Raw genomic sequence first — 27221 nt, forward strand, 5'->3', positions numbered from 1 at the left:
CGTTATTTAGGGGTTAGCGGATGGAATAGAATATACAGTAATGTCAAATGTCAATATGTGAATATGAGAATAGTAGTGATATGAATAAACAGTATCAATGACTTGATGAATGAGTCAAAATGGATATATGATAATCAGTATAAACCGTTGACTATAAACAAATGAATGAACCGAATACCTCAACCCAGGGAATCAACCAGACCGACCAACCCAAGCCAGCTAACGCCCCCATAACCATCCCTAATAAATACCAAATATAAAATGCAATATGAACAAACGCCTAACCGAACCAACATCAGAAACAACTAAAAAACTGTCCCCGTAAGCATCCTCACAGCCCGACTCCAAACCCCATTCCCAAGCTGCAACTTGCCCTTCTTCTCACCAATCTCATTCGCAAGGATATCCTTCATTTGAGCTTCGGAGATACCACTTTCATTCCCAGAGCCGAATCCGTAGACTTTACTCGCGAGGACGTCTGTTTCGAGGTCCATGGCGCCGATGGCATCGCCATCGCCGGCGGTGTTGATGCATGTCTTCACGGCGAAGTCGATGTCGATGCGGCGGGTGCCGTTGCCGCTGCCGCTGCTGCTGTTGGAGTTGGCCTGGCCCTTCTTTGTGGGTATTTTGGATACCTTTGAGGATGGGGAGACGGTACCGAGGATGGTACACCGCGCCCGGAGGGAGGGCGCGTCCTCAACCTCGAGGAGTTTGAGCTTCGTCACGCCGCAGAACTCAAGCATGCGTGTTTCTTCTTCCAGGTCAAGGACGAGGTCCCAGGCTTTGGAGATGAAGCGGAGCATGTGTTTCGGTGCAATGATGGATTGGGTGATGCTGTTGAGGTGTTTTTGGAGAGACTTGAGGACGAGCGAGGCGATGGGGGTGAGAAGGGGTGTGGATGTTGAAGATTTCTTGCGGTCGTTGGCGCCGGGGGCGTAGCGGAGGTCTAGAGGCATGTTGGAGGGATTGCCGGTGGAGAATGCGCGAGGATGGAAACTGAGCTGGAGTTGGTTGCGGTAGGACATGGTTAATGAAGGATCTCCGGACGAGGACGCGCTGGCGGAGATGATGGACCATCCGGTTTGTCGTTCGATGTTCGAAACGGACTGTTTCAACTCGTTGATTTCCTTTGCGCTCCAGCCGCGGCATTCTTCCTTGACTCGTTCTGCTTCTTGGATTTGTGCCATGAATTGGGCTTTCAGTTCTGTTCCGGCTTCGACAGTGTCGGTCTTTCCTTGGACTTCTGTTTGGAGTTCTTGGAGTTCTTGCTTCTTCAATTCGATCTCGTCCTCGATGCTGGCAATTTTTTCTCGTGCAGATCGCAGTTCGTCCTGGTCGCAGTTCTCCATCTCGTCGGCGAGCTGTTGCAAGGACGTAGCCTCTTGCTCAAGTGACGAGTGCTTCTCGACAAGTCCAGGCACGACACCGTTCAGGACCGCTTCGTGCTTGGCCAAGACTTCATCATCGGCCTTCATTTCGTCGGCGTGCCGGTTAAGACCCTCCTTCAAGCCCTCGAGGAGCTTCATCCGCCACTCGTACCATGTAGCCTTGCTAAGCAATCGAGCGTGGGTCTTGACGTTGCGAAATTGGTTGTCCATGATCGAGCGTATGTCTGAAGGAGCCGCCATATATTCGCGGAATAGCGGCGGGTTCTCCGCATACGTCTCAGCTTCGATGGACCGGATGACTTGTCTTCCTTCGGAGATGTACGACTTCAACTCGCGGCAGGACTGCATCCAGTTAGTAACATGTCGATATGTGCCGAACAAGAATACTCACATGCTGATAAAGCTCGAGCATCGGCACGGTGCAGAATCCAGCAGCAACGCAGTCCTCAAAAGTAGCAGGCTTGGATGCTCCCTCGCCGGATCGTCTAACTGATGACCTTCGACTGGCACTTCCAGGCGCGGTGGTATGCCGCCTCTTCGTAGTCGTGAGTTCCATGAAATGGATGTTGGTCATATTCAAAAAGTCCTGCAGCGGGATAGGCTCGAATTTCTGCTCGGGTTCTTTGGCAACTTCTTCCTCCGCTGGCTCGTCGGCCGCAGAGTTGAATGACCCCGATGCATCTTTCAAAGGACTCAATGCCACGTTCTTGGGCTCCTGGATGGGTGTAGTACTGCCCTTGGTCGGCGAACCAAAGAGCTTCTGAGGGGGCGAAAATGCCAAACGCCCAGTAGGTTCATCCTTGGCTGGATGCGCGGGAAGTCTAATGTTCTTCACCGGGCTAGCCTCACGACCCTTCAAACGCTTGGGTGTGTTATCAGATCCCTCTTCATCGTCGCTTTCATCCAACTCCTTCGGGCGCTTTCCGAGAACACCCTTAGCAGCACCCACGTGCAAGCTCTTTCGGCCCTTAAGCTTGTTCTTCTTCGGGGTAAGGCTTGAGATCATGTCCTTGAGATTCGAGGTAGCATCTCGCTCGCCTGGTTGCCATGGTGGGATATGACCGTCTTCCCGGTTTTCCTCCTCTTCACGCTCACGGTCGACCTCTTCCTGGAGTTTCAGCGGATCTTCAAAGCGCACGCCGCCCTGCTTTGGCTGCTCTTGGGGAATGAACTGAGAAGCTTCGTCACCAATGGATCGGCGCTTGTCGAGCATTTCTGCCACACGAGGGGAGCCCAACCCTTCTTTGTCAATTCCGAGTCCGGACGAGCGCCGTTTCTGAGGCCGAAGGATGAATTGAGGCGTTGACTGCCCCGTGGCCGCATTGTGCTCGAAGAGAGCTGTAGCAGGAGACTTGGGCTGGTTGGCAGTCTCTTGGTGTTTCGGTTGGAAGAGCCCATTTCCTGAGGGCGGTGTCTTCAGAGGGGTCGAGGATTGAGTAGCCTGAAGTGCTGATTGCTTCGACGGAGTCGTTTGTTCTTCAGACGGTGATGGCTGAGGTGTTGGTGTTTTTGACGGTGCGCGCCCCAAGCTTTGTCTTGTCCGTCGAGACCTCACGCTCGCTAGGTCAGGGCTACCATTCTCAGCAGCAATTGTGAAAGGTGCAGGCGATTTCGGAGATTTGGTGGGAGATTTAGGAGGAGACTTGGCAGGTGACTGTCGGACCTGTTCTTGAAAGGGTGAGCTTCCAAGTTGTCCAGAGTCTGATTCGTTATCCACTTCCTGGTTCTCCTGATCTTTGCCATGTTGTTCGACTTCAGATGGCAGAATAGTTCCCATAGCGGCCGTGACATCCATGCCCGCGGTTTGGTCGTCATCCTGAGGTTCAGTTCGCTCCTCAATGGGTGGCAGTATTCCGCCAACTGCGCCGGTCATCTCCATGTCCATATCCTCCGCATCTTCTTCCTCGTTATTCCAGTCGGCGAAGTTTGGCACCGCACCGCGTGGAGTGTGAGGTTCTTCGTCAGCGGAAGTATTTTTGTTGAGAACACCACCGACAACCGACGTGAACTCCATGGTCATTTCCTCGTCGTCCGCATTGCTGTCCGCACCCAATGACTTTGCAGGTGAGGCTGGTTGCGCGATACCACCGACCACGTTCGTGAACTCCATAGTCTGTTCATCGTAATTCGTTTCCGTGCCACTTGATTGACGGCGAGCTGTGCTCTGGCGGCGACTCGGCTGCTTGGACAGGATTCCTCCGATGGCATTCGTAACATCCATGCTCATTTCCTCATCATCAGCACCATCTTCTTGAGCATCTTCATTGTATCCCTTAGACGGGTTGACATTCTCTTGATCATGTGCAGCACTAATGTCGTCCCAATCAAAGCTTTGTCTCTCCCCCTTCTTGATCCAAGGTTGAAAGGCGCCGGTGATCTCTTGAGTGGCCATCTCCATCGACATGTCATCGTTATCCTCGTAGTCGACGGATTTCGTCCCAGCTTCTTGGGCGGCCTGCCGTAGAGCCTCGTTGAGTCGGGCAGAGCTACTGCTGGATGCAGACTCGGCTGTTCGAGCAGTGATATCATCCATACTCATCGCAGTGCTCTCAGCATCGAAGCCTGCATCAGAAACCGAATCGTCCTCGTCGTCATCGTCATCCCTGGCCACACTCTGCACTCCAGTGTCATCACTGCCATCTGCGGAACTACCGCTAAAGGGGCTCGACGAAAGATCATGAGAGCCTTCGTAAGGTCCAGCGGTTGCTGGACGATTGGCAAGTTCTTGCAGGTCTGGGTATTGAACGGGCGAGAAGGCAATGTCGGAATCCGCGTCACCAAAGGGAGAAGATGGAGGGTCATTCTGCTGAGGAACGTCTTGAGGCTCTTGCCTCTCAGCGTTGGGCGTGGACGAGGCGCGTCTAGTAGAGTTCGATGTAGAAGACGAAGTCGAGTCATCGGGAATCTCGACGACATTCCAGGTATGTAGTGTCGCTTCCGGAGCAAAGGATACACGGCGATTTGCTATGGTGCGTTACGGTTAGCTCAGGTAAGTATCGCAAATGACATGGTAACGAACCCATTGACTTCCGGCGTGCTTCTCTTTGCTCAAGAATCGCTTTCCGCTCTCTTTCTCTCTGTTCCTTCTCTTCCCGTTCTCTAGCAGCAGCGATCGCTGATGAGGCATTAAAGTCATCGAAAGGATTGGCAGTGTTCTCAAGTTCAGAATCCGGAGGCCGTGCGGGGGTATCAAGGTCAATCAACAAGCCCTCCTTCTCCTGATTGTTTCCCTCATTGTGCTGAGAGCCGCGAGCAGGGGTCTGTTTGCGAGTTTCTTCGAAACTAGGGATGTTCTGGACAGGCGAAACGGGTACGGTAGGCTTGAGGATGCCTTTGACAGGAAACGCGGTCGTAGATTTGCGTCGGTTGCCGTTGGAATTCTGTAGCGCATCTAGACCACCAGGGCCCAGACTCTTGCTACGGGACTTCTTATCTTTTCCTGCGGCCTTTGCTGAGTTGCCAGGCGGTTGAATTGCGCCAATGTCTGTGGTGGAATTCTCCTTGTCGATGGTCGACGTCAGTCTTGATCGGGGTACATGGGCGATAGAGCGACGAGATCGCGGTCGGACGGACCCCGCGGAGTCACCTCTGGACGCCATGGTTAGGATGAGAAGAGCATAGGAAGAGATTAATTCAATGAGTATTCCCGTATAGATTCTTCTAAAGACAATAGAACGACGCAACCGTCGTAGCGATAACCTCCGTAAACTCCGCCGCCAGCGCGTCCCCCCCCCCCGTTGCTCATGTGATCGCCGGATGTAAACAAACCAAAAAAAGCCCTAGCCGAAATCCACCATTCCCGATTGGGACTAGCGCCTCCATCGCACACTCACCAACCACACTCAATATTATCCGCTACGGTCGAATAAATCTTCAAACTAACATCGACCGCAGGCCCCGACACCCCCCTCTTCGCGACGAATTTTCGACTTTGTTCTCCCCGTCGAACTGAATTCTCGCAACAATGGCGACCGAGTTGACCGTCCAGTCGGAACGTGCGTTCCAGAAGCAGCCTCACATCTTCCTTAACTCCAAGAGCAAGGCGAAGAGCAAGAAGGTTGGCCAGGGCCGGAGATGGTACAAGGACGTTGGTCTTGGTTTCCGTACCCCCAAGACCGCCATTGAGGGCAGCTACATCGGTATGCGGCACCTACGTTGATTTTCTACGATTTTTCCGGAGTTCGCAATATGGCTTTGATCCTTGCGGAGATGGAATGAGAGCGGCATTTGGAGATCGCGGACCTCGGATTCGCGCTAAAAGAACTGAAATGGAAGAACGAGTGCGACCGGGAAAATAGAAAAGAAAAATCAGCGTCCTCCAACTGTCGTCTCATGTCCAGTATTTCGAGATCAAGCAATGTGAATCGCGCGGACTTTGCAAACGAAATGCTAATTCTTCCCAGACAAGAAGTGCCCCTTCACCGGTCTTGTCTCCATCCGTGGCCGTATCCTCACTGGCCGTGTCGTCTCAACCAAGATGCACCGTACCATCGTCATCCGCCGTGAATACCTCCACTACGTCCCCAAGTACAACCGTTACGAGAAGAGGCACAAGAACCTTGCTGCTCACGTCTCGCCCGCTTTCCGTGTTGAGGAGGGTGACTGGGTTACCGTCGGCCAGTGCCGTCCTCTTTCCAAGACTGTATGTGGTTTCCTCCGACTGTTCTCGGCCCTCGAGTGGCAACCGTAATTCGACATCTATGGATATTGCGATGTGGCTAGAGGGTTTTGCTTGTCATGTGTGGTACGAATGGAGGCTAATACTATTCTTTGCAGGTCCGCTTCAACACCCTCCGTGTCTTGCCCCGCACCGGTAAGGCCGTCAAGGCGTTCAACAAGTTCTAAGCGCGTCGATGGATGATGGGGGTGCTTTGAGAGGGAAATAAAAACCTAGGGAAGCGGCATGACTGGATATAGGCGAAATTCTATTTCACGGGTTGGGATTGTTTTACGAGTTCATGTCCCAGGTACCCTTTTGAAGAAAATACCAATTAAAAAAATAAGAAATTGATCCAACTGTGTACATTCGTACAGCAGACCGGGGAATCAAGGGGAATACCACGCATAATGGTTTGGGCATGGTGCTTTTTTATGATACAAAATATGGGTTCTATTTTCTGCTTATTTCTTTTATAAAAGCTGCAGGGAGGAATGATAGTCTTCTGTTTTCGACAATCTTTTTGCTCAATTCGTAAATTTGCCTTTCTGTTCGGACTACTAAGTCAACGTCTCACTTTCCATACTGCACCCAAACTCATCCACACCATAACGGACCTAACTTCGTTTTCTCCCATCGTGATCATCCGTCAAATACAGAAAAGAACAAAACTGGCAACTCCGCAGCTACCCAGAACGCCACACGAAACGCCGACGCCTGCCCTCTCATTTGTCCATCACAAAGTAAGGAGTGCACTGCGTGAAATCCATCATGTCCTCCATAAAAACATCCAAATCTGCATCTCTCATATGGGCCATGTCCTCTGCCTCTTCGAACGGTTCGAGCGTGTTCGAAAATATGCTTGCTTGATCGACGGCGAAGCTTTCTTCGAAGGAGTATGCCGGTAGCATCTCCGCGGTGTTATCTGACCATCTTTGGTTGCTTGGGTCGAAGAATTCGATTCTCGGGGCTTCTGTGGTGAAGGGCTGGATACGTAAGGGAGGACATGGGGTCTCGAATTCGATGAACGGTATGTCATTCTCCTTATCCTCGTCGCTTAGTATGCTGTTCAGATCTTCTTCCTCGGGTACAACAGGGGACTCTTCTTGCTGCTGAGAGGGAAGAGAGGATGATGATGTTCCTAGTAATGGTTGCTCAAAGACCGGTGACGGCGACGGGGATGGGCCATTCTCGTGGTAGCCAGCCTGAACACCAACCAGGTAATCGCTGGTATCTTTGCAGCGCGCGAAACGCCAGGAGTGCGAAATCTTGACGGCGACTGCTTCGAGATAAGGGCTGGGCACGTTCAACTTCCGTAGCAATCTTCCAATGATAAGACCAGAACTGCCATCCACTCTGCCTGGGCCTTTTGAGAGGGCGGTCTGTAGTTCGTTGCGGTTCCGCTTGGAGGACTTTATGCGATCCAGTTGCAAAATCTCTCCTATGCCTGCGTCCTCTTCTGCGATGCTCACAAGAGTGCTTATCTTGAAGGTGCAGATAATAGCAGGCGTTGGTACCTCGCCCCAGACCAGATACTCCCCGAGTCCTCTGTATCCCTTAATATTTATGCCTAGGTCCCACACTAAAGACTTCGCAGAGTATATCTTCGTCTCTATCTTTGAGGTATCGATGAAGATCACGGCCGCACCCTCCCTGGCTCGGATCGCGCGGTGGACGGGGGCCAAGAGAGATTGAAAGGTGGAAATGAAAGGCGACAGGGACTTCTCAATGGTGACATGCTTTTTGACATACTGTTCAAATTCTTCCCGTGGGATCTCATTTGGAGCAAAGAAGTCTTGATCGCTATTTGAGAAGAGTCCGGAGATAATGAGCGATTTTGTATTGACTCCCTGCGAATCGACGTTTGCCCACCGATATAGGATGGGTGGGACATCCGTACTGATCTCTGGCGCAGTCTGAACCTCATCCTGCATTCCAACTTCATTAAAATCAGATCAAGCCTCTGCAGTGTCTCTGGTACTTACCGAGACCGAGCGCTCATGACAGCACCAAAAACAGACCTTCCCTCCGGCCTCGCAGAGACCCTCTAGCTCGCTAGATACCGTAGATAGGGAGGACAAGCTGGACTGCGTGTCTGGCGCCTGAGCCGAAGGAGCATCCTCGCCCACAAAGGCTGTCCGAGTCGATGTCGGAGTATCAATGGGAGTCTGAAGAGGTAGTATTTGGAGAGGAGCCGGCTGCCGCACTTGTCTTAGATTTGAATGAGAGCTCGAAGCATCGATGACATCTATGTTTTTCTCAACCAAAGAGACGCCGATGGCATTGGCTCTCTCTTTGATCATCGATACCATCTGCGACCAAGGACCCTCTGGTGGCGGGAAGGGGACCCCAACATGCACTTGATGCCATATTGGGTCACCTTTTCTCCTCATTTCCCGCCACTGCGTCGATAACCTGGGATAAAGTTCTTTGTTCGTGAAGTTTAGGTCGAAGAGCGAACGAAAGACCTCACTGAAAGCATTTTGATCACGATGGAAGAACCGAAACAGACAGCAGAGGAAGACCCTGTACGCGTTGTTCCAGTTGATCTGCCTTCGAGTCTCTGTGTGGCTCGGGGGGTCCATGGTGAAGAAAGCAGTCTTAGTCGGAGAATTTTGCTAGAACAGTAGTGTGTAGTAGACAAGGAGAGGCGACTTCCAGACTAACGAGACGTAGCTGGGTAGGGTCATATCTATATGGGTTCAGTATCCCCCAGTTGTGCTGCATCTTCAACTCCAGGTTAGGCCGTGTTCGTGTAGTGAAGACAAGCGAGAGCACAATCTTCTACGCCTGACTGCGATTGCGCGCGCATCTTCAAGGCAGATGGTCATCTCAAGCGGTATAGAGTAGTGAATGTAAGCACATCGCATAGTTTGCTACCTCGAGGGGCTGGTGTTCATAGAAACGGCCAATGCTTGTGCAATACTCTGTAGTCACTGTCTTTCTATTTACCTACCCTTCATCGATCAGGACCGGTGACTAGACTGCATCTCAAAGCGGGCATTATTAGGTGAGTTGAGCTATAACCCTCACAATCTTTGCTTTCTTTATAACATTGGTATTCCTTTGTTTTGCTTGAGACTGCCAAGGCGCCAATGGAGACGATTGATATATTGGTAACATAGACTCGCTTGAATAAGTTCACTGACAATACAACGAAGCTGACGGATCAGTAGCATAAATTTTCAACAGCGCGTGCGGCGCATCGCGAATCACCGATCCTATGAACGTGGAGTTCAATAATACGATTTCTCCTGGCTCTTGAGATTAAATAGCCTGGCGCGCGTCCCATTGGTTTCTCTTTGTCGACAATAGCACGAAGGCTCGATAAGAGAACGAATCAGAAGTGTACTCAGAGCGCGTGATCGTCAGACAATCTACAAGCAATTCCGGGATACTGCTGTCAGCTGTATCGCACCATTAGGTTCTATTACTGCAGAATCACCAGCAGTGAGCTTAGGGCATTGCGCAGTCTGTAAGGATCCTAACAGGTTTCCCATATGATGATATATGACGGCAGGTCGGGAGAATATCGGGAGAGGTGATCCTGTAGGACGGGATATATATCTCTATACATTGAATCGCGCATACACAAGTTACCGAGATAATTGAGATCTAGAATCTTTAAAGAAACATACCCGAGCAAGGATTGCACAGTATAGATATATAGAAGGCTGACAGGCGCCTTGCATCACTAACAGGATCGGATCGGACGCAGCAGCCCGACCCCGGTTTAGTCTGACTTAGTCTTATTTGCACTGCTCCACCGCCGTTGAGCTGCTCCGAACCAAGTTCCTTCTCTCTCTCTTTTGCTCTTGCTCCATATTCTTTCGCCCTCTCCTTCAGTTAATACAACGTGCATACTTCTACTAATCTGCATATTCCCTCCCTACTCTCTAAGCCGGCACTCCCGACTGTCGTCCGGCTGCTGTTTACTCTGTACCCCCCGACAACCTGCGCATCATCACCTGTTCTTAGCAATGGTGCAATAAACTAGCGAACGATGCTTCCCGGAACAACATTATAGAAAATTCAATTCGGAAACTGCGATATACCCAGTACACCATCCTCATTCTCACGGCGCACTCATCCCTATCGTCCCTTCCGACCTCATCCCGACCTGAAACCTGCGGCATTCACTCCTGATTCGCATTTACGCCCAACCTGACCAAGAAAGAAGGGAAGGGGAGAACAACAGAAGGAAAAGAAGACAACCATCATGTCCAATTTCGAGAAATCCGTAAAAGGGGCCACCAAAGTCAAAGTCAGTTATAACTTACGCTTCAATACTTCTACCCCTGGCAAGGTATACTGATTGCGCGGACAGCTTGCGGCACCCAAATCCAAATATATCGAGAACATCCTGGTAGCAACTCATACCGGCGATGCGGGCGTTGCAGAGATCTTTCGAACCTTGCATATCCGACTTCGCGAATCGACATGGACGGTGGTGTTCAAGGCGCTCATTGTCATCCATCTTATGATTCGAGAGGGTCAATTGGATGCTACGTTACATTATCTCTCGGATAACCCGAGCAAGCTTGCTATCAGTCAATACTCAGAGGGTGAGTGATACTACACAGAGGAGCGGAGAGGCGTTTGCTGACTGGCAGCAGTACAACACCAGGGTCATAACATCAGGAGATATGCGGACTATCTCCTCGCACGTGCCAGAGTATTCGATGATACAAAGACCGATTATGTGCGGAGTGGACAGGGGCGCATGAAGAGGTTGACAGTGGACAAGGGTCTTCTGCGAGAAACCGAAATGGTTCAAAAGCAGATCTGGGCCTTGTTGCGCTGTGATGTGAGTCGCCAGCTTCCTTATATTATCGTTGTCTATGCGTGGCTAATGGTCGCAAAGTTATTGGTGGACGATGTCGAAAATGAAATTTCCTTGACAGCGTTCCGTCTGCTCGTGCTCGACCTCATGACCCTTTATGCCGTCATGAACGAGGGTACAATCAATGTCTTGGGTAGGTTTTACCAGCCAATTACCGTGGACAGTACTCATGCAATCATATAGAACACTATTTCGAAATGTCAAGACCAGACAGCGAGCGCGCCCTGGAAATATACAAGACCTTCACTGCGCAAACCGAAGAAGTGGTGAACTACCTTGGAGTTGCGAGACGATTCGAAAACGCAACAAGGCTAGAAATACCGAAGCTCAAACACGCTTCCACAGACTTGACGCGACTACTCGAAGACGACCTCAACGATCCCGATTTCGATCTCCGGCGAGGAGAATATCTGGCACGGAAGGGTGGAGGCCGCGCAAAATCGAGCCATGGACAAAGCAGTCGGCCTCCACCGAGTCCCAAAGCTACGCCCAACCGTCCTCAAACAGCGCCTAGGCCCGAGAAGAAACAGACGGACTTGATTGACTTTTTCGACTCGATTGAGCAACCCGCGGCGCAAGAGAACCAATTGCGACAGCAACAGTACCTCCAGCAACAGCAACAACAGCAATATCAACAGGCAATGCAGTTCCAGCAAACCGGATTCCAACCGCAGCAGACCGGCTTTTATCCTCAGCAAACGGGCTTCCAGCAACCTCAACAGATGGGTTTCCAGCAGCCGCAGCAAACTGGGTTCAATCAGTTTGGCGCAAATAACCCCTTTGGGCAACCGCAAGCTCCACAGCCTCTTCAGCCTGTTCCCACGGGTGCTGGTTTTGGCGGTTACTCCCCACAACCACAGTCATATGGATACCAAAGCAATTTGGCGCCCATTCCGCAGAGCAATGTTGCGGCTTTTCCAACTCAGCAGCAACCGCAACAACCACAGCAATCACAGCAACCTCAACAGCTGCAGCCACAGCACACCAACCCGTTTAGACAGTCGATGCTAATGGCCACACCTACGGGAACGGCCATGCCCTCCACTGCACAGCTTAACCGCCAAAGCACGAACCCTTTTGCACGGCGTATGTCGAGCGTTAACCTCCAGCCCCCATCACCGTCCCAGGCGCCAGCCCAACCAATACAGCCTCAGCGCACGGGAACCAACCCGTTTGCGCGCAATTCAACCGTTGTTCCCCAGCAAGGATTACAGCCTCCCGCAGCGGCACCTCTCCGGCCAAACCCTACCGGCAGTACGAACCCGTTCCGGCAGAGTGCATTCGTCAACCAGCAAACTGGACAGGGTTGGCAAGTTAGTGGCCAGCAGGGCACGATGGGCGGCTATGAGCAATTGGATACGGTGCCGGTGTTTCCACGGCCGGGTATGACATAGTGTGTCACTGTCTGGTGGTCTTTTCCCTTTCCTTTCCTTCTTTGTTCTTGCGTGTGTACTATTGTAATTCTGTTCTTTTCGTGTGAGCAATTTTTTTATTGTACTTTGCACTATACATTTACATTGACAGATTTAGCATGTTGTTAGAATGCTCGCAGCGCGGGCTAGTTGATAATCAAAAGCACATACATAATAATCAACTACGTGACTAGCCGAAGGTCCATTATACCCTAACTCTTAATTGCGTTTGTTCCGGTAATGGGAGACAACAGTTTTCTTTCTTCCGAGTCTCGATATCATCATATTATGGGAAAGTCACGATGTGGTTGGAGAAACGATGCGCCGATTCTTTCCATGGCGCTGTAGCCGCCAACGGGCCGAGTACATTACATGGTGGTACAAGAGTACTCGGAAGAAAATAGTCACAAAAAAAAAAAAAGAAAAGAAACCAAAACGAACCAATGAAAATAACAAAAGAGAGGAAAAGGTTGTTGCTGGTTGACTTTGCTCAAGTCTACCCGCGTGGCGCTTTTCGGCAACATCTTCATGTTTGCCATTAGCCCTATCAGGGGCACCCTCGTAAACGATGCTGTTTTCTCGTAATTCAAAGCCCCCGTTGTTTGCTTTTTTTCTCTTTCTCTTCCAGCTAATGACATGTCACGTGTTTGGGGCTGCTGACGCCCTGGTTTGTTGACACCCCTGGCCGCATAATTATATCCGGGGTCTTCAATAAGCCCAGGTGTGCGGTTGTTCTCTACCAGCCTCATTTGGTACCAATCTCACTAACTCCTTCACGATGTCAAAGACCCGGCACCTTCTCCGAGAAGAGATCGCCTATTCAGACGGACGATATAAGGAAATCAATGTCCTCCATAAACTCAAATACTACGAGCAACAGAATCGCTCCTTCTCGGCTGTCAACGATGAGCGCGAATAGATGAAGCCATTGTCGTGCACCGCCTTGGCCTGGATTCATCCAATGCCTGCCGTATCGCTAATCACGAGGGAATGGCTTCATAGCAGCTTCAATCTGTGCGTTCCGGTTACCATCGAGAATTGGAAACGGAAACCGCAATCTGGGCAGCGCTTGATCGTTCGTTTTCCTCTTCCGTATCACTTCGGCGAAGCCTTTCGGCCTGGAAACGCTGATGAGAAGATTTGCTGCGAGGCGGGGACTTATACATGGCTTCAGCAGAATTGTCCTGATGTGCCGATTCCGTGGTTGTATGGGTTCGCGACGTCTACGGGTGGAACGGTACGGTGCCATGTCATTACCTAGGATTGCTTTGGGCAATTTCTAATTGGAAGATGCAGTTTACTCACGTCGATAGTCCCCCGTTCTTTGTACGTTCATTTTCTCAATTGCGTCGTCCAGCAGGACATCAGGTCCTTTCAGGCTATCATCGTCATGCTCTCGGTGGGAACAAGATATTCAAAACCAGGGGCGTCAGGATTGGGTATATGCTGATTGAATACATTGAGAAATCGAAAGGGAAGATGCTCTCCTTGGAATGGTTCACGCAACAGGGCGACAACAATATACGAAGAACTTTTTTCGTGATGATTCCCAAATCATGCTGAGCGTCGCACGCATTCTCCTAACTATATGATTGAATCCTTTATCATTGACAACAACAGCTTCTTACAGCTGAAAACCCGTCCTCTTGCTCTGGAGGTCCAGGACCCGGAGAACGAGGATATTCCGACTGACATACCACGAGACTACACTTACAACACTGTTGACTCGTACGTGACAGATGTCCTAGGAATGCATGATAGCCGCATCCAACACCAACCCAATGCAATCAATGATATCAACGATTTCATTTACCAAATATCCGCCCTGATAGCAATCCGAGCGACATTCCCAACATTCTTCTGCGGAGAACTGCGCCGTGGGCCTTTCGTCTTTGCTCTAACAGGCATCTACCAAAGTGACGTCCTTGTTGATAAAGACTGGCACATCACCTCAACTATTGATTTGGAATGGGGCTGCTCTCAACCAAATTGAGATGATTCAGCCGCCCTACTGGCTTATAGACAAGTCTGTGGATCTAATGCGTGTAACTGAACACGACAAGATTAGACGAGAGTTCATGGAGGCTTTTACAGCCGAGGAGGAACGTCTTTTTCCCAAACCGACAGCAAGGATAGGTTGTACCGGGTGGTTTGGCGGCTGTTATGGAACAGGCGTGGATGAGGCGGACTTTTTGTTATTCGCTTGCGTTTACGTCTCCGATGGGCTTGTTTGCTTTGTTTTACGAACACATCCAATCCCTTCCAACGGTAGAGGCTACTGCTCATGAAACTTTCCATGAGATCATGTCGTGGTATTGGAAACTTGAGATTTTTCAGATTTTGAGACGCAAGGTGCTTGACAAAAAAGATTACGACGCCCAACTAAGGCAAGCTTTTGAGGTCGACGACAACGAAGACAACGATAACAATAGCAGCAAAGGCAAAGGCAAATACAAAGATAAAGACCCCCGAACAGATACCAACTAATCCTCCTTCTCACTCGAATCCCGCATCTAAATCTCTGCTCTCAATTCCTATCAGTACTTCAGCGAAATCCCCTTGGGTCGCCGTGGCTCTGGTTATTCCCCTGTGCTCTCTTGCTGCGTCGCCAGCAGAGCTGGCTTGTTGGCGCGCTTCGAAGAGCTGCTCATTCGCACATAGCCCCGTTGCGTTCTCGATTCCCATCTGTGGAAATTGCTGATGGAATCCCTCTTGAGCCGTCTGCCTATAATTGTGTACTACTGCCGACGCAGAAGAGCTCAGATTCTGCCGCGCTCGAGCGAGCCTCTCATATGGCGGTATCCAGTTTTTGGCTGTGATTAGCTGCTCCCTGGCTTCTGCTAGCGGTAGTTCAGGGACATGCTGTTGGGTCCCTCATCCTCGGCTCTTCGTCTATGCGTCTGGTACCGCTGCAGCAGATCTGAATAGTCGGTATTTCTCTAAGGACGGCCCGCTCGTGCCCTCACTCGAGCTTTGCGCTTGCGTTTCTCTTTGTTCGACTCCTGGTTGGGCTTCTTCTGTCTCGGCTCTTGGTTGCGGATTTCGAAACCATCGCCGCCGGATTCTCTTGCCTATGGATCCGTCTCTATTCCTTTTCACTGCTTTGGATGACGAGCTGAGTGATTTGTACGTCATCAGGTTACCGTTGAATTTATAGCTGTGTCTGCCATGGCGAATTGATGCAGATCGATCTGTTATATCGCGAAAGATTTCAGCGATTACTGTTAAAATGTAGGATAGTTCTTCTATCTTTCCTTCTTTCTCCTGGGGAAGCGTTCATACCTCTGTAAATATATGATATAATCCGAATGGAGTGGTACAATCAACCCTCGGCCTTTGTATTTGTTGACCCTAGAGAACGACAGGATGGTTAAACCCCAGTTCCTAGGATCAACACGTGACGAGGATATAACGACACACCAACACAGCACGAAACAAGACTGAAAATGATCAAAGAACAACCACTTCTCTTGCTTGGTCGTAAAGCAACCGATCTGTCTCTCTTCTCTTAACGACGAACTCAGTGTAGTAATAGCAGAACAACAATCAGGCATCATGATGGTTGCTGTCCATTTCCATGTCACCGTGTCACTCGAGCGAGCATCCTACATGGCTACGATGGTGTATGTGCTACTTCTGCCATACGTGCTCGTCAGCTAGTAGGGACTGACCGCGAGTTTGTTTGTTCGGCTTACTGTACTGCAAATTGAGTCAGGGTAGGGGTATGTATTTGAATTGACAAGGCTGTGAATGACATACTTGTAGGGCCAATAACACGGTGCTGGCTGTTAGCTGTGTGACACAGGAATCCATGTTCATAGAGGGCTTGTATAGGGCTTTTTACGGTGAGTGCAGGGCCGATAGTGGCAGTTTATGAGCTGATGGCTAGTGCTACTTCTCAATGGAGTACAGAATATGTATATAGTACAGGGTAGACTGGAGTACTCTTTCCTATCTTATCCCTGTATGATTATTAGGATATACCTAATGAACCAGTCATGCTCTATCGACCGTTACTGATCAATTAAGGTGAGCTTCGGGTTCATCCGCGAGTCACGGAAGAATCCGAGATCCGATAACGGTTAAATGCATACATGTACACAATAAGTATTCACAAGCAAGGCACAGTGCTGTATTACTAGCCAGCAAACTCGATCGAACTACTCCGTCCACATAGTACTCCGTAGTAGTGCAGCACGAATGGCAGTAAACGGTTTAATTAAAGAACACCCTGCATAATTAGTATCCACCATCGGGAATAAGATCTGGATTCGGAGTCGGACACGGCGAGAGAAAAAACCTGAAACACGCCACGCGTTCCGGATGTTGTGTATCAGGCCGGGATGATGACTCGAAGCAGTAGTTATGTTCGGTCTTGCACTGTCACTTGTGCCTAAAGTGTCGGAGAAGGCGGAAAATACAGCAGAGCCTCGCATAATTCGCATAGAGCGCTTCGAACGGTGTATCGACTTCGGCCCAAGTGACGTCCGTATTCCGCCCGGCCCAAATCGATATCCCCCTCCGTCTCTGTCTTTTCTGGTCTTTTCTTCCACGACTTCTTTTCTTCTCTCATGTTCTTTTACTGTGCATATTCACCTGTCATTCCTTTCTATAAATTCATTTTCTGTTGTCGCTCTTCCGATCCCCTTCCGATCGCCCCCCGACACAAACGATGACCGCTCAACACCAACCTACGTGAACAGCCTCAGGATAAGCCTCGACTCGCGCGTCGATGATTACGGATATGGATAGCCAGAATCTCACCGCGCGGTCGCTTGCCCCCGGCAATCACGAACAGGTTCTGCCCATGCTAGCCAAGCCCGCTGCGTGGGCTTGTCCGACTACAACTCCTCCCAGTACTACTACACCTCCCACTACGAGTCCTACACCCCCATCCACAGCATCCTCCACAGCAAACACGTCGAACGTCGCAAGCGCATCGCCAGAACAACAAAACACAAGACCTCCACCAGCCACCACTGGCATTACCGGCACCACCCAGAACCCCAACGCCATCTCCAAACTGCGCAAGCCTCGCAAAGCCAACAATGCAGGCGGCCGCTCAAGCTCAACGCTCTTCTGGGTCCACACGGACCCTCAGTCTGCCTCTGAGGGCACGCGCGAGGAAACCCTGAAACGGATCCGATCGCACGTCATGTCCGAACATAATCGCAAGAAGCGCGAGAACACGAAGCGGTATAGCAGCAGCAAGACGTGGAAGCATCTGGCGTTCCAGCCCGTTGAGACGACGGCTACGGCGGCTGTTGGGAATGGGGGTGGGAAGGCAAGTAGTCGGTCCCCTCCTGCGCGTGGGAAGAGTTCGCCTGGTTCGAAACGGACGAGCCCGACTGCGACGACGGAGGAGGTGGATGATAGTCCGGGGACGCAGGATGAGGTCGTGAATGCGATTGTGAAGGATACTGGGGATGTTGTGGCTGCGCAGCCGTGGACGTATCTTGGCCAGGGTGCTAAAGATCCGTTTAGCATGGCGCATACGCAGCTGTCAGATCGCATGTTCCATCATCTTCAAAATTGTAAGTTCGTCCCGTAGACATCGTGAACTACTGCTAATGCGCCGAAGTCCTCTCCAACTTGACCCACCAAGCATATCCACTCCAACACCGCTCAGGACCCAAACTTGAGGCGCACTGGGCGTCGTTAGTACGGGATGACCCGGCATCGCTGCATGCAAGTATATGCGTTGCGGCATCGAGCACGGCCCTGCAGACGGGGGAGTTTCCTATCATTGATCCAAGCAAGCAAGCCTCGAGTGCCTTGGTTATCGATGCTTTCCATCATCGGGGGGAGACTATTCGACTGGTGAATGAGGGTTTGTCGGATCCGATTAAGGCAGCTAGTGATGAGTTGATTGCCGCCGTGTCGATTTTACTTACTATTGAGGTAGTCATCCCAGTATACCGTACCCTTTGACATTGGCTAACGGGTTAGATTGCGTCCGGGAACCCCGACTATGTCAAAATCCATCTTGCAGGATTGCGACAGATGGTCGCGCTCCGAAGTAGCTTTGCCGATGTCCCACCTGACGTCCGGTTCCAGATCTCATGGTAAGCCAGCCCATCCAGCAAGCATTTGATGATGAGCTAACAACCACAGGACCGACATCCGCGTAGCTTGCATGGCATTCACAAAACCCATCTTCCCATTCCTCCGCTCCCCCCGCCCAACAACCTTCTCCGTAATCCCCCCAACGGACGAAGTCTCCCTCCTCGCCTCACGCTTCATTTCCCTAATCGAAACCTCGCCGGGCGCCTTCGGCCCCGAAATGTGCAGCACCATCTACGACCTCCGCGAACTAACCTGGTATGCGGAATGGATCAAGGGCCCACAGTTGCAATCACACAACTTCACCGACGAAACAGAAGACTACTTCAACAACGAAGTCCTGCACGTGGAATACTCCCTCCACCGCGACCGCTACACCCCCGCCGGCCAAGCAAAAGGCGACGCGTCCCTCGAGGGCTGCGTCCGCCTTGCCTGCCTTTTATTCCACAACACCGCCATCTGGGACTTCTACCCAATGATGGGCCCCGTCTTCAACAAACCCATTGCTGCGCTCCGGATGGCTCTCGAATCCACCATCGCCGCAGGCGACTACCACACCCCTTCCCCTTCCCCTGACAACCAAGAGCGCGGCAAAGGAAAAGAAGACCTCCTGATATGGCTGCTCTTCATCGGCACGTGCAGCAGTCAGATCCTGCCCAATGAGCGGTCGTTCTTCATCAATGGCCTCGCGGCCGCAGTCAGGATGGAAGGGATTGGCACGTGGCAGGAGCTCAGGGGGCTGCTGATGCGGTTTTATTACGTGGACCGCAAGTACCTGGGCGTGTTGAGGGGGGTTTGGGACGAGATTATGAGTATGAGTATGAGTTATGACCCGGTCGTGTAGTCTGTACGTGCGTGCGAAGTGCGTACGGGGTATGCGGTATATAGATAATAGTAAATATATTTAATGGCATGTTTATCTGTATGTTTATCTCCTCGGAGTGCTATCCCCTATTCTTATCGTATCCCCTGAGCACAGTATCGAACTACGCATAGGCAGGAGATGATGAGCGACATATATCCACCACAGTCCGGAGCTGTCACCCTTACTGCACAACCTCCGTCCCATCCTGCAGAATCCCCTACATACTCTGAATCAAGATACGAGTCCGTGCAACATGACACCCATCGCCAAGTACCCGTTAGAACCCTCCCCTCCATCGCCGAACCTAATTGCATACCATAGAACTTCAGCCAGAGGACTACATACGACAACGGCCACGACTACGGACGGCTAAAGCACGGAACACGATACAGAGTACATATGACATGACAAACATCCGCCCAGGACCCCTCCCGTAGAGCAGACCCATACGTACATACTCTGTAGGTCCATAGCTAGATAGGGCAGAACAAAATAGGAAATAGTATTAAGCCAATCGATGCCCATCACAACGCCTAGCTCGCTATTCATTCGGACCGAACTATCACCACCGACTAACCGGCCCGATTTTCGACAAACGCCGAGAGTTCTCCTTGTATTTATCTCGTAACATTACCTATAATACCCTTTCTGGGTAGGAAAATTAGTGTAATATATAGTAACCGAATAACCACCGAGAAATCATCGACCGAGCCTGCGCCGAGATTATTTCATATCAGACTCGTAGTGCTAATAGTTGGGCTGGCTGGCTGGGCTTTTATTTAATAGACGGATTTCCTCGTCTTGTTTTCTGAGGGCTTCTGTTTTGGTTTTTTTGTCCTTTTGTGTCGATTGTTGACTCGTTATGACTTTGTATACTCGCTCGTTGCTCACTACATACTAAATTACTACTGTGCATATACGGAGTACAGAGTACGGATACTCCGTTATATATGTTGTGCATGACTCACCTGATCCGTCGCTACTAACCAGCCCAGCCCTGTACGGAGTGCTTACTTACCTACTTACCTACTGACGGACTCGCAGCGACTGACACTTGACACCTGACGACTAGCAAAATGACAGACAGGATGCGCTACGCTACGTGGACTAAACAACCGCCAAACACGAGTCATACGACTGCAGTAGCGCGATGTCGGCTATCTATGCGATGCAGGGAATGCATGAGTTATTCCGTCCTCTGTGCGAAGACCGGACCGGTGTTGCAGGATGCAGGACTTGTGACAAAGTACGAGCAAAGTACCTGTACATGTTCTGTTGTACTGTACTTTGGTACTTTGTACGTTACAACCGCGTGACGGGAAGTTAAGTCCAAATTTGAGACGAGTCAACACGATGAAACAGCTAAGCAGAATGACAGGAGGATAGGTAATATTGACAGCGAAACTGCAGCAATTTATTAACAGTAGGTATATTAACACTATTAGTATACTGACAGACACAAGAAAAAAAAACACAAAAGAAACCAAAAAAATGCTAACACATGCATGCATCAGCACAGGTCGAATATCCGCAGTTCAGTCAGCCTACGGACGGGTATCGATATTACGACCATATATATACTTTCATTGGACTGGTATGAAACAAGACGACACGAGACAAGCAGTTTAAGCCTGCTCACGGTCGGTCTTGCCACGGCGGGTGCGACCGGTGGGCGACCAAGGGAAGTGAGCAACAGGGATGATGAAGAAGCTGTTGCTGTTGTCGGCCAGACCGGCAAGGGCGTTGTACCAGGCGGCGAAGGCGGCGAGGAGACCGAAGAAACCACCTGCCATGAGCACGGGCTTGTTGGGCTGGTTCTGGGAGTCACGCTGGATGTAACCGATACCGAGCAGGAGGAAGGTAAGGTCAAGGAAGAAGAACAGCAGGAAGAAGGCGACAGTGGAGCGGAGGGTGCAGAAGAGCAGGATGGTGGTGAAGATAAACCAGCCCTGCAATTGTTAGCGAAGAGCAAAAGGTATGGTGACGAGAAAATTGCTTACCATCAAGTACAGACCGAATGAGTTGTTCCACATGGTAGCGCCACCAGCTTCCTCCAACGAGCTCATGATCTCGAAACCACCAGGAGTCAAGACAATGGCGAACGAGAGCCAGAAACCACCGTAAGACGAGAGCGCGGTCGCACCGAAGGTGTTACCGATAGCCATTTCCCTGCGCGAGTTAATACCCGAATTACATCAACGTCGAGTGAAAGAATACATACCACATGCCAGCAAGCAACTGGACAAGACCACCATAACCGAAAGCCAGACCAACGACAATGTTGGGCTCAGTAATGTTACGAGCACCCATGTTGATAGCCGAAAGCACGAAAGTGGTCAAGGCGAAAGCCGACAGGCCCAGAGGAGCTGGGTTGGCGAACTTGCGACCCTCAACCGGCTTGTACAGACCGGGTTGGAATTCACCACCGAACGGGGGCAGACGGGCCTCAGCAGTGTTGACGTGCGACAGAGGACCGTAGCCGAAACGGGCAGCAGCACGGGCAACCTCATGCTCCTCGGCAGACAGAATGGGAGCCGCGGGAGCACCGCTACCGTCGCCGTTCTGGTTGATGGTGTCGTTGTTGGCAGCAGGGCCAACGTCCTTTTCGAATTGGTTTTCGGCGGACATTATGATATATTTTATATATGTTTTTTGAGGGATATGAAAAAAAAAATATCTCACTAGGAGAGTCAGTCCAAGAACCAGCTAGCTGGACACAGCACTGCTGCGGTAAGGTAAGGAAATATAAGGAAATAAGGTACAGGGTAAAAGGGAAGAAGGGTAATAAGAGATTGCACAGCAAAGATGAAAACGGAATGGATGAAGAACGAGGAAAGAACGAGGGACGAGGGAGAGACAGCAATATATAAGATGCAAATTGCAACGGACGAACGAAGGTTAACTCACCAACAAAGTCTCACTAGCAGAATGCTAACAGTGGATAATGCAAAAGTTTAACGGACGCCGGCCGGTATTTAACTTCTGGCGGATTGACTCTGCGATTCTCTGCACTTTTCGTTCTAATTGGGACTACTCTTCCTACGGAACCACTTGGCGGCTTTCCGGGGAACACGCGAGGCCGATCACGGGCCCCGGTAAAGTCCCCCTATCTTATTGCCTGTGTACTAATAGGTATACAAGCAAATGCGGCACTGTCTATCGTTATTAAACATCCCTGAGCCAACGGCGGCTGTGGCAGGTGTCAGGGAACAAAAACTATTTATGTTTAACTACGTGCGCAGGTCGGGGATTCCACTGTTCAGTCAAGGAGATTATTATTATTATTATTCTTGCTGAGAAAACTGCCGCAGTTCGATCTACAGGAGACGGCACTCAAAAACTGACACAACCTCAGACGGTTCAGCCCGCGGATAATAGACAATCATTTACTAGAGAATGCACGACGCAAGGCGGTCCACTTGGGTGAATAATTCCTAATTGTAATTTCATTTTTTTTTTCTTCCCAGCACGGCTACCGGTTTGATTGAGTGCCGAGAAAGCCAGTGCATAGGTACCGATTCCGGTTATCCTAAGTAACCATAGTGCTTGGATAACTGGTTCATCTGGGGATCACCGTGGGGTCTGGAGACGAGAGACTCTTCTGTGTGGGTGGGATTTCTGGAGAACAATTCAGTGTGGTAACTGGTAAACCCGTAAGTGGTGGTATGCATGTACATTCCGTTGCTCCGTCCTCGGTCCAGTGTGTAGCCCGATGTACCGGTACTTGGTCTACGGGAATTTCGCACACAGTCGGAGTACGCTACTGGGACTAGATCACTAGTAGTGCTACAGGATTCTGCACAAGACAGTAACTAGTCGGTTAGAGCACAGCTTACAATAGCCAATTCTATCACTGCTAGAAGACTTTTCTCGCTTTGTATTCTGACTGCAATACTACAGCTCTACAGAATCCGTTACAGTGCCACCACCGGCTATCCTTCGGTTCGGCGGAGCGGAACCTCTACTACGGTTCTCATCCTCCAATGTAAACCCTTCCTCCCACCCCTCCAACCAAGGTTCTAGGAGCGGAGCTATGATACCATTGCCTGAAGAATCTGTGGCAACCGACAAATGACCTTCTCTAGATCTTCCGGAGGATTACTGTAAGCCTGTGGAGAGAGTTGAGTTATACGAAAGTTACGCGGGGAGAAGGCACTCGGCAGTGGGGACGATGGACATGGACAGATGGGACAGCTGTGTCTTGAACGGGAAAGTGGTCTACGGAGCTGAGGACGCGGGCTCAACAAGGCGAGTGAGTGTGATGTGATGGATGCGAAAGTTCGTCGATCAGCGGGGAGAGCTGTTTTGTTTACTGCCTTGCTCGCGTTGTACATGGTATGGCGGGGTGTGCTTGGCTTTTTACGCTATGGAAATACTTCATGGATAGTTGATGCTCTGTGCGTACTTGACTATGATGGCGTTCATTGTTATTTCTAGGCAGAGTTTTCCGCATCGAAGAGCGGTCTGAACACAATCTCATTCAACATAGTCTGTTCACTTGTGCTATGTAGGTATAGGCCTAACTCGTACAGGCAGCTCGGTGAAACAAGCTTCACTTGTACACAGTAGCTTTTCTAGCTCCATGTGCTCAGCTTCACCGACAGACAGTACTAGACCAAAGTACATTCGAGCACAGGTTTTGTTGAGCTGAGATCTACGAGGTTGTGGGATAGAGTTGACCTGAAGGGCGTGACTAGTCGCTAGTGCACTCTTAGCTATGCAGCTGTCTGGATACGGAAGTCAGTAGCTGAGCTCCAAGTTGTACAGCTCAGCTTGACAGCTCACGTTCACAGCTCAGACAGGCGACTAAGGATGCAAGGATGAAAGGATGCAAAACATCTGTATGTACTCCGTATTCTCAACGCTCAAGGTCCAGTATTCCATATGCATGTCAAATTTATCCAAATGGGTATCAAGCAAAAAGCAAGCAAATCAAATCCAATACTTGTACATGGAATAGTAATCACGACTCCAACCATCGCGCCGCCCTCTCCAACTCCGCGTTAAACGCTTTGATCCGGTTCAGTAATCCCCCGTCACCACGCGAGCTGACCTCCTCCCCCACCGCTCGCACCAGATATTCCAGTCCACTGGTCGGCGCTTCGTCTTCTTCACCCGGGCGCTGACGCTCTACGGCAAGCTCGAGGCCGTGCAAGCTGTTGTTGATGTTTGTCCGGGCCTAACGAGTCAGTTAGCAAAAGCCAATTTTTTGGAATGAAGGAAATGACGTACCATCCGCCCACTCTCCTCCTCCGCATGCCGCCGTCGAACACTATCCGTCCGTACGGCGATACCCTCGCGCTCCCGCCGCACATGGTACAGCCGACTCCGCATCTCCATCATCTCGCGCTTAGCGCGACGCAGCTGCACGCCCAGGACGAAGTTGCTATCGAGGATCTCGCTCATTTCGAGCAGTCGGCCTTCCAGCTCTGATCCGAACGCTTCCACGGCTTTTTTCTTGCGCGTCCATTCTGCTTTGCGTTGCGGGTTGGTTTCGTTCGTGATGCCGGTTCGTAGTGTTGTGAGGGTCTTTTCGAGCGTTTCGCGGCAGATTTGGTTGAGGACGTCGGCTTGGTTGACGCCGCCGCGGGTGGGGTGTTTGGTTCGTTGGGTGAGTTCGTCGGCGGAGGAGTCTGATTCGCTTTCGGAGGAGTCGTAGATAGGGGCGCGGCCGAGGGTGGTGATGTTAGCGAGGCGGTGGACTGTTACTGGGACGGTTTCGCCGCGGGGAGTGCGTTTCTTTCGTGTAGGTCGTTCTGTCTGCTCCGTAGTTTGTGTGTCATCTGGCCTAGAAGGTTCAGCTTGTTCAGGTTCCTGCTCAGGTTCCTGCTCAGGCTGCTCAGGTTCTTCAGACTCCTGCTCAACTTGAACAGTCCTCTTAGCTGGACGACCTCTTTTTCCAAGCTTTGGTGTTGGGCGGGTTTCTGTATCATCTGGTTGAGGTTCCTCAATCTCCTCGCCAGGCTCTTCCATATCTTTCGATTCACGTCTGTTTCTCCCCCGTCGTCCGCGGGCTTCTGGTGCCGCTTCGTCAAAGACCTCCCTCTCAGGTTCTTTACCCTCGTCAGAAGGCGGTTGGACAGCGGATGGTCGGCCCCGTCGCTTCTTCGGTGCTGTATCCTGGGTATCCGGTTCGGGTTCTGCTGGTTGCTCTTGAGGTTCACGAGCAGATGCAGGTGGCCGACCTCGTCGTTTCTTTGGTGCAGCGTCTTGAGTGTCTGGTTCCGGTGCTTGCACCTCTTCAGTGGCTGCTTCTGCCGTAGTATCCTCTCGGGGCTTTTCCTCTGGAGATTCACGACGATCCGAATCCCTCCCAGGTTTGTCAGAAGACTGAGCAGCCGGCGGTCGACCTCGTCGTTTCGCGGGCTTCGATTCTGCATTCGGAGTGTCTGGTTCGGGTTCGGGTTCAGGTTCTGTTGGACGAGTAGGCTGGGTCTTTTCTGTAATTGCTTCTGCGACATCCTCCGGTTGCTCTTGAGGTTCTCGAGCAGATGCCGGTGGCCGCCCTCTTCGCTTTTGCGTTTTCGAAGGTGCATCCTGAGTATCGGGTCCCGGTCCTTGTACCTCTATTGTAGCAGCTGCCGTAGTATCTTCCGGAGCCTTCTCTTGAGATACCAGACGCCGTCGTTTTGTGTTCGCTTGATGTGGCGATGGTCGTTGTGCTTCTGCTGATTCCGATGGTTGAGCGGGTTCTTTTGTATATACATCTGTGACGGCCTGCTCCTCTGATTCGCGTCGTCCCCGTTTTCCTTCCGCCTGGCGTGGCGATGTTGCTCGTTGCGCGTCTGCACCTGGTTTTGGTTCCGCTGGAGCTTTCTCTTGCGGGGACTCTCGACGCTTTCGTTTGCCTTTTGCATCTTGACCGGGGGATATTGTACGTTGTGGTGGTGTTTCGCCCTGAGGTTGTGTTGGTCTTGTCTCGGGGGCTGCTTCTGCGACACCGTCTGGTTGTTCTTGAGAGTCCCGCTTTCTTCGTTTCTCTTTTGCGTCTCGAGGTGGTGATGTCCGTTGTGGTCGCTCTTGTGGCGGTTCTTGCGGCACATGTGGTTCTTGCGCGGGTTCTTGCTCTTGTGATGCCGCGACTGGTGCCTCGACGGGTTGTGCTTGAGGTGCTTCCGGCGCTGGCTGCTCTTGTGGCTGAGGTTCTTGCGGCTGCTGAATTTTTTGCGGTTCTTGTATTTGTGATGCTTCCTGTGATGGTGCCGCTTCGGTAGTCTGTGCCTTGTCTGCACCATTCACCTCCGGTTGTACTTGTGGTACATCTGTCGGAGCAGAAACGGGAGCCTCATTTGCCAGTTCCTTCTTGTCGTGAGCAGGTACGCTACCCGGCATACCGTTCGGCTTCTCCACCACAGCAACCATAGGATCACCGTTTCGTCGCGACTCAGTCGGTTGGGGTCGGGGCTGTCGACTCTTCGCACCTAATCGCCCTATCTTCGTAGGCGTCTCTGCACATTGTAAGCAACCGTATCGCCTTAAATATATATCCCAATAAGGAAAGGTCAACGCACCAATTTTCCGCCGCTTAGCGCTCCGAGGAAGCTCAATCTCATCATCATCCGGCGGGATATCAAACGTCGACGGTCTCTGCGGTCGTGCATTTCGCACGCTGCTCGGTGTCCGCTGGCTGCCTTGCGATCCTGGTAGACTTGTCTTTGGCGATGACAGCGGGGGTTGAGGCGCAGGTTGTGTTTGTGGTTGCGGTGCCGGTTCTGGTGCCGGTGCCGGAGCAGTCGTGGGCTGTTGCGGCGGCGCTTCAGGAATCGCGGGGGCTAATCCAAAGGAGAATCCGAAATCGACTTCTTTCGTCTTTCGTGATCTGCGGAAAGCGTGAGTTAGTTATTGTTTTCATCTGGTTTGGGGGTTTGGTTTCGCGGGATGCGCGTACGCTGCTCCGCGTTGCCGCATTTGCAGCCGCTCCTCTCGATCTGGGGCCATTAGTTAGACTGTAATAATCAGAATTGAAATTGAATAAGGGCATACTGGGATTCAT

At 51.1% G+C, this 27221-nt stretch overlaps 8 protein-coding genes across 8 annotated transcripts; 4 read left to right on the forward strand and 4 right to left on the reverse strand.

Annotated features, from left to right (window-relative positions):
* Positions 1 to 305: 305 nt before the first annotated feature.
* ACHE_70817A (kinetochore-microtubule binding complex subunit SPC105) lies at positions 306 to 4987 on the reverse strand (the record flags this gene model as incomplete). The annotated part of the gene is made up of 3 exons (XM_043283192.1): positions 306 to 1730; positions 1780 to 4352; positions 4408 to 4987. The coding sequence occupies 3 exons, from the start codon at positions 4985 to 4987 to the stop codon at positions 306 to 308; spliced, it is 4578 nt and encodes a 1525-aa protein (XP_043140496.1).
* A 365-nt stretch (positions 4988 to 5352) lies between these two features.
* Positions 5353 to 6233, forward strand: RPS11A (40S ribosomal protein uS17; the record flags this gene model as incomplete). The annotated part of the gene is made up of 3 exons (XM_043283193.1): positions 5353 to 5527; positions 5792 to 6030; positions 6165 to 6233. 3 exons carry the CDS (start codon positions 5353 to 5355, stop codon positions 6231 to 6233), a joined length of 483 nt encoding a protein of 160 aa, XP_043140497.1.
* A 537-nt stretch (positions 6234 to 6770) lies between these two features.
* On the reverse strand, positions 6771 to 8630 carry ACHE_70819A (uncharacterized protein; the record flags this gene model as incomplete). The annotated part of the gene is made up of 2 exons (XM_043283194.1): positions 6771 to 7973; positions 8031 to 8630. 2 exons carry the CDS (start codon positions 8628 to 8630, stop codon positions 6771 to 6773), a joined length of 1803 nt encoding a protein of 600 aa, XP_043140498.1.
* Positions 8631 to 10264: 1634 nt separating this feature from the next.
* On the forward strand, positions 10265 to 12282 carry ACHE_70820S (ENTH domain protein; the record flags this gene model as incomplete). The annotated part of the gene is made up of 5 exons (XM_043283195.1): positions 10265 to 10309; positions 10373 to 10610; positions 10662 to 10852; positions 10910 to 11021; positions 11072 to 12282. The coding sequence occupies 5 exons, from the start codon at positions 10265 to 10267 to the stop codon at positions 12280 to 12282; spliced, it is 1797 nt and encodes a 598-aa protein (XP_043140499.1).
* Positions 12283 to 13261: 979 nt separating this feature from the next.
* ACHE_70821S (uncharacterized protein) lies at positions 13262 to 14293 on the forward strand (the record flags this gene model as incomplete). The annotated part of the gene is made up of 3 exons (XM_043283196.1): positions 13262 to 13537; positions 13597 to 13626; positions 13931 to 14293. The coding sequence occupies 3 exons, from the start codon at positions 13262 to 13264 to the stop codon at positions 14291 to 14293; spliced, it is 669 nt and encodes a 222-aa protein (XP_043140500.1).
* A 2739-nt stretch (positions 14294 to 17032) lies between these two features.
* On the forward strand, positions 17033 to 19207 carry ACHE_70822S (uncharacterized protein; the record flags this gene model as incomplete). Its single annotated transcript, XM_043283198.1, has 4 exons — positions 17033 to 17834; positions 17882 to 18201; positions 18250 to 18365; positions 18415 to 19207. 4 exons carry the CDS (start codon positions 17033 to 17035, stop codon positions 19205 to 19207), a joined length of 2031 nt encoding a protein of 676 aa, XP_043140501.1.
* A 1646-nt stretch (positions 19208 to 20853) lies between these two features.
* ACHE_70823A (acetate uptake transporter family protein) lies at positions 20854 to 21856 on the reverse strand (the record flags this gene model as incomplete). The annotated part of the gene is made up of 3 exons (XM_043283199.1): positions 20854 to 21177; positions 21229 to 21397; positions 21450 to 21856. 3 exons carry the CDS (start codon positions 21854 to 21856, stop codon positions 20854 to 20856), a joined length of 900 nt encoding a protein of 299 aa, XP_043140502.1.
* A 2335-nt stretch (positions 21857 to 24191) lies between these two features.
* Positions 24192 to 27221, reverse strand: ACHE_70824A (uncharacterized protein; the record flags this gene model as incomplete). The annotated part of the gene is made up of 5 exons (XM_043283200.1): positions 24192 to 24407; positions 24461 to 26676; positions 26740 to 27047; positions 27117 to 27156; positions 27212 to 27221. The coding sequence occupies 5 exons, from the start codon at positions 27219 to 27221 to the stop codon at positions 24192 to 24194; spliced, it is 2790 nt and encodes a 929-aa protein (XP_043140503.1).

Source organism: Aspergillus chevalieri, chromosome 7 (genome assembly GCF_016861735.1).
Source record: "Aspergillus chevalieri M1 DNA, chromosome 7, nearly complete sequence".
In the NCBI taxonomy this organism is placed as follows: domain Eukaryota; kingdom Fungi; phylum Ascomycota; class Eurotiomycetes; order Eurotiales; family Aspergillaceae; genus Aspergillus; species Aspergillus chevalieri.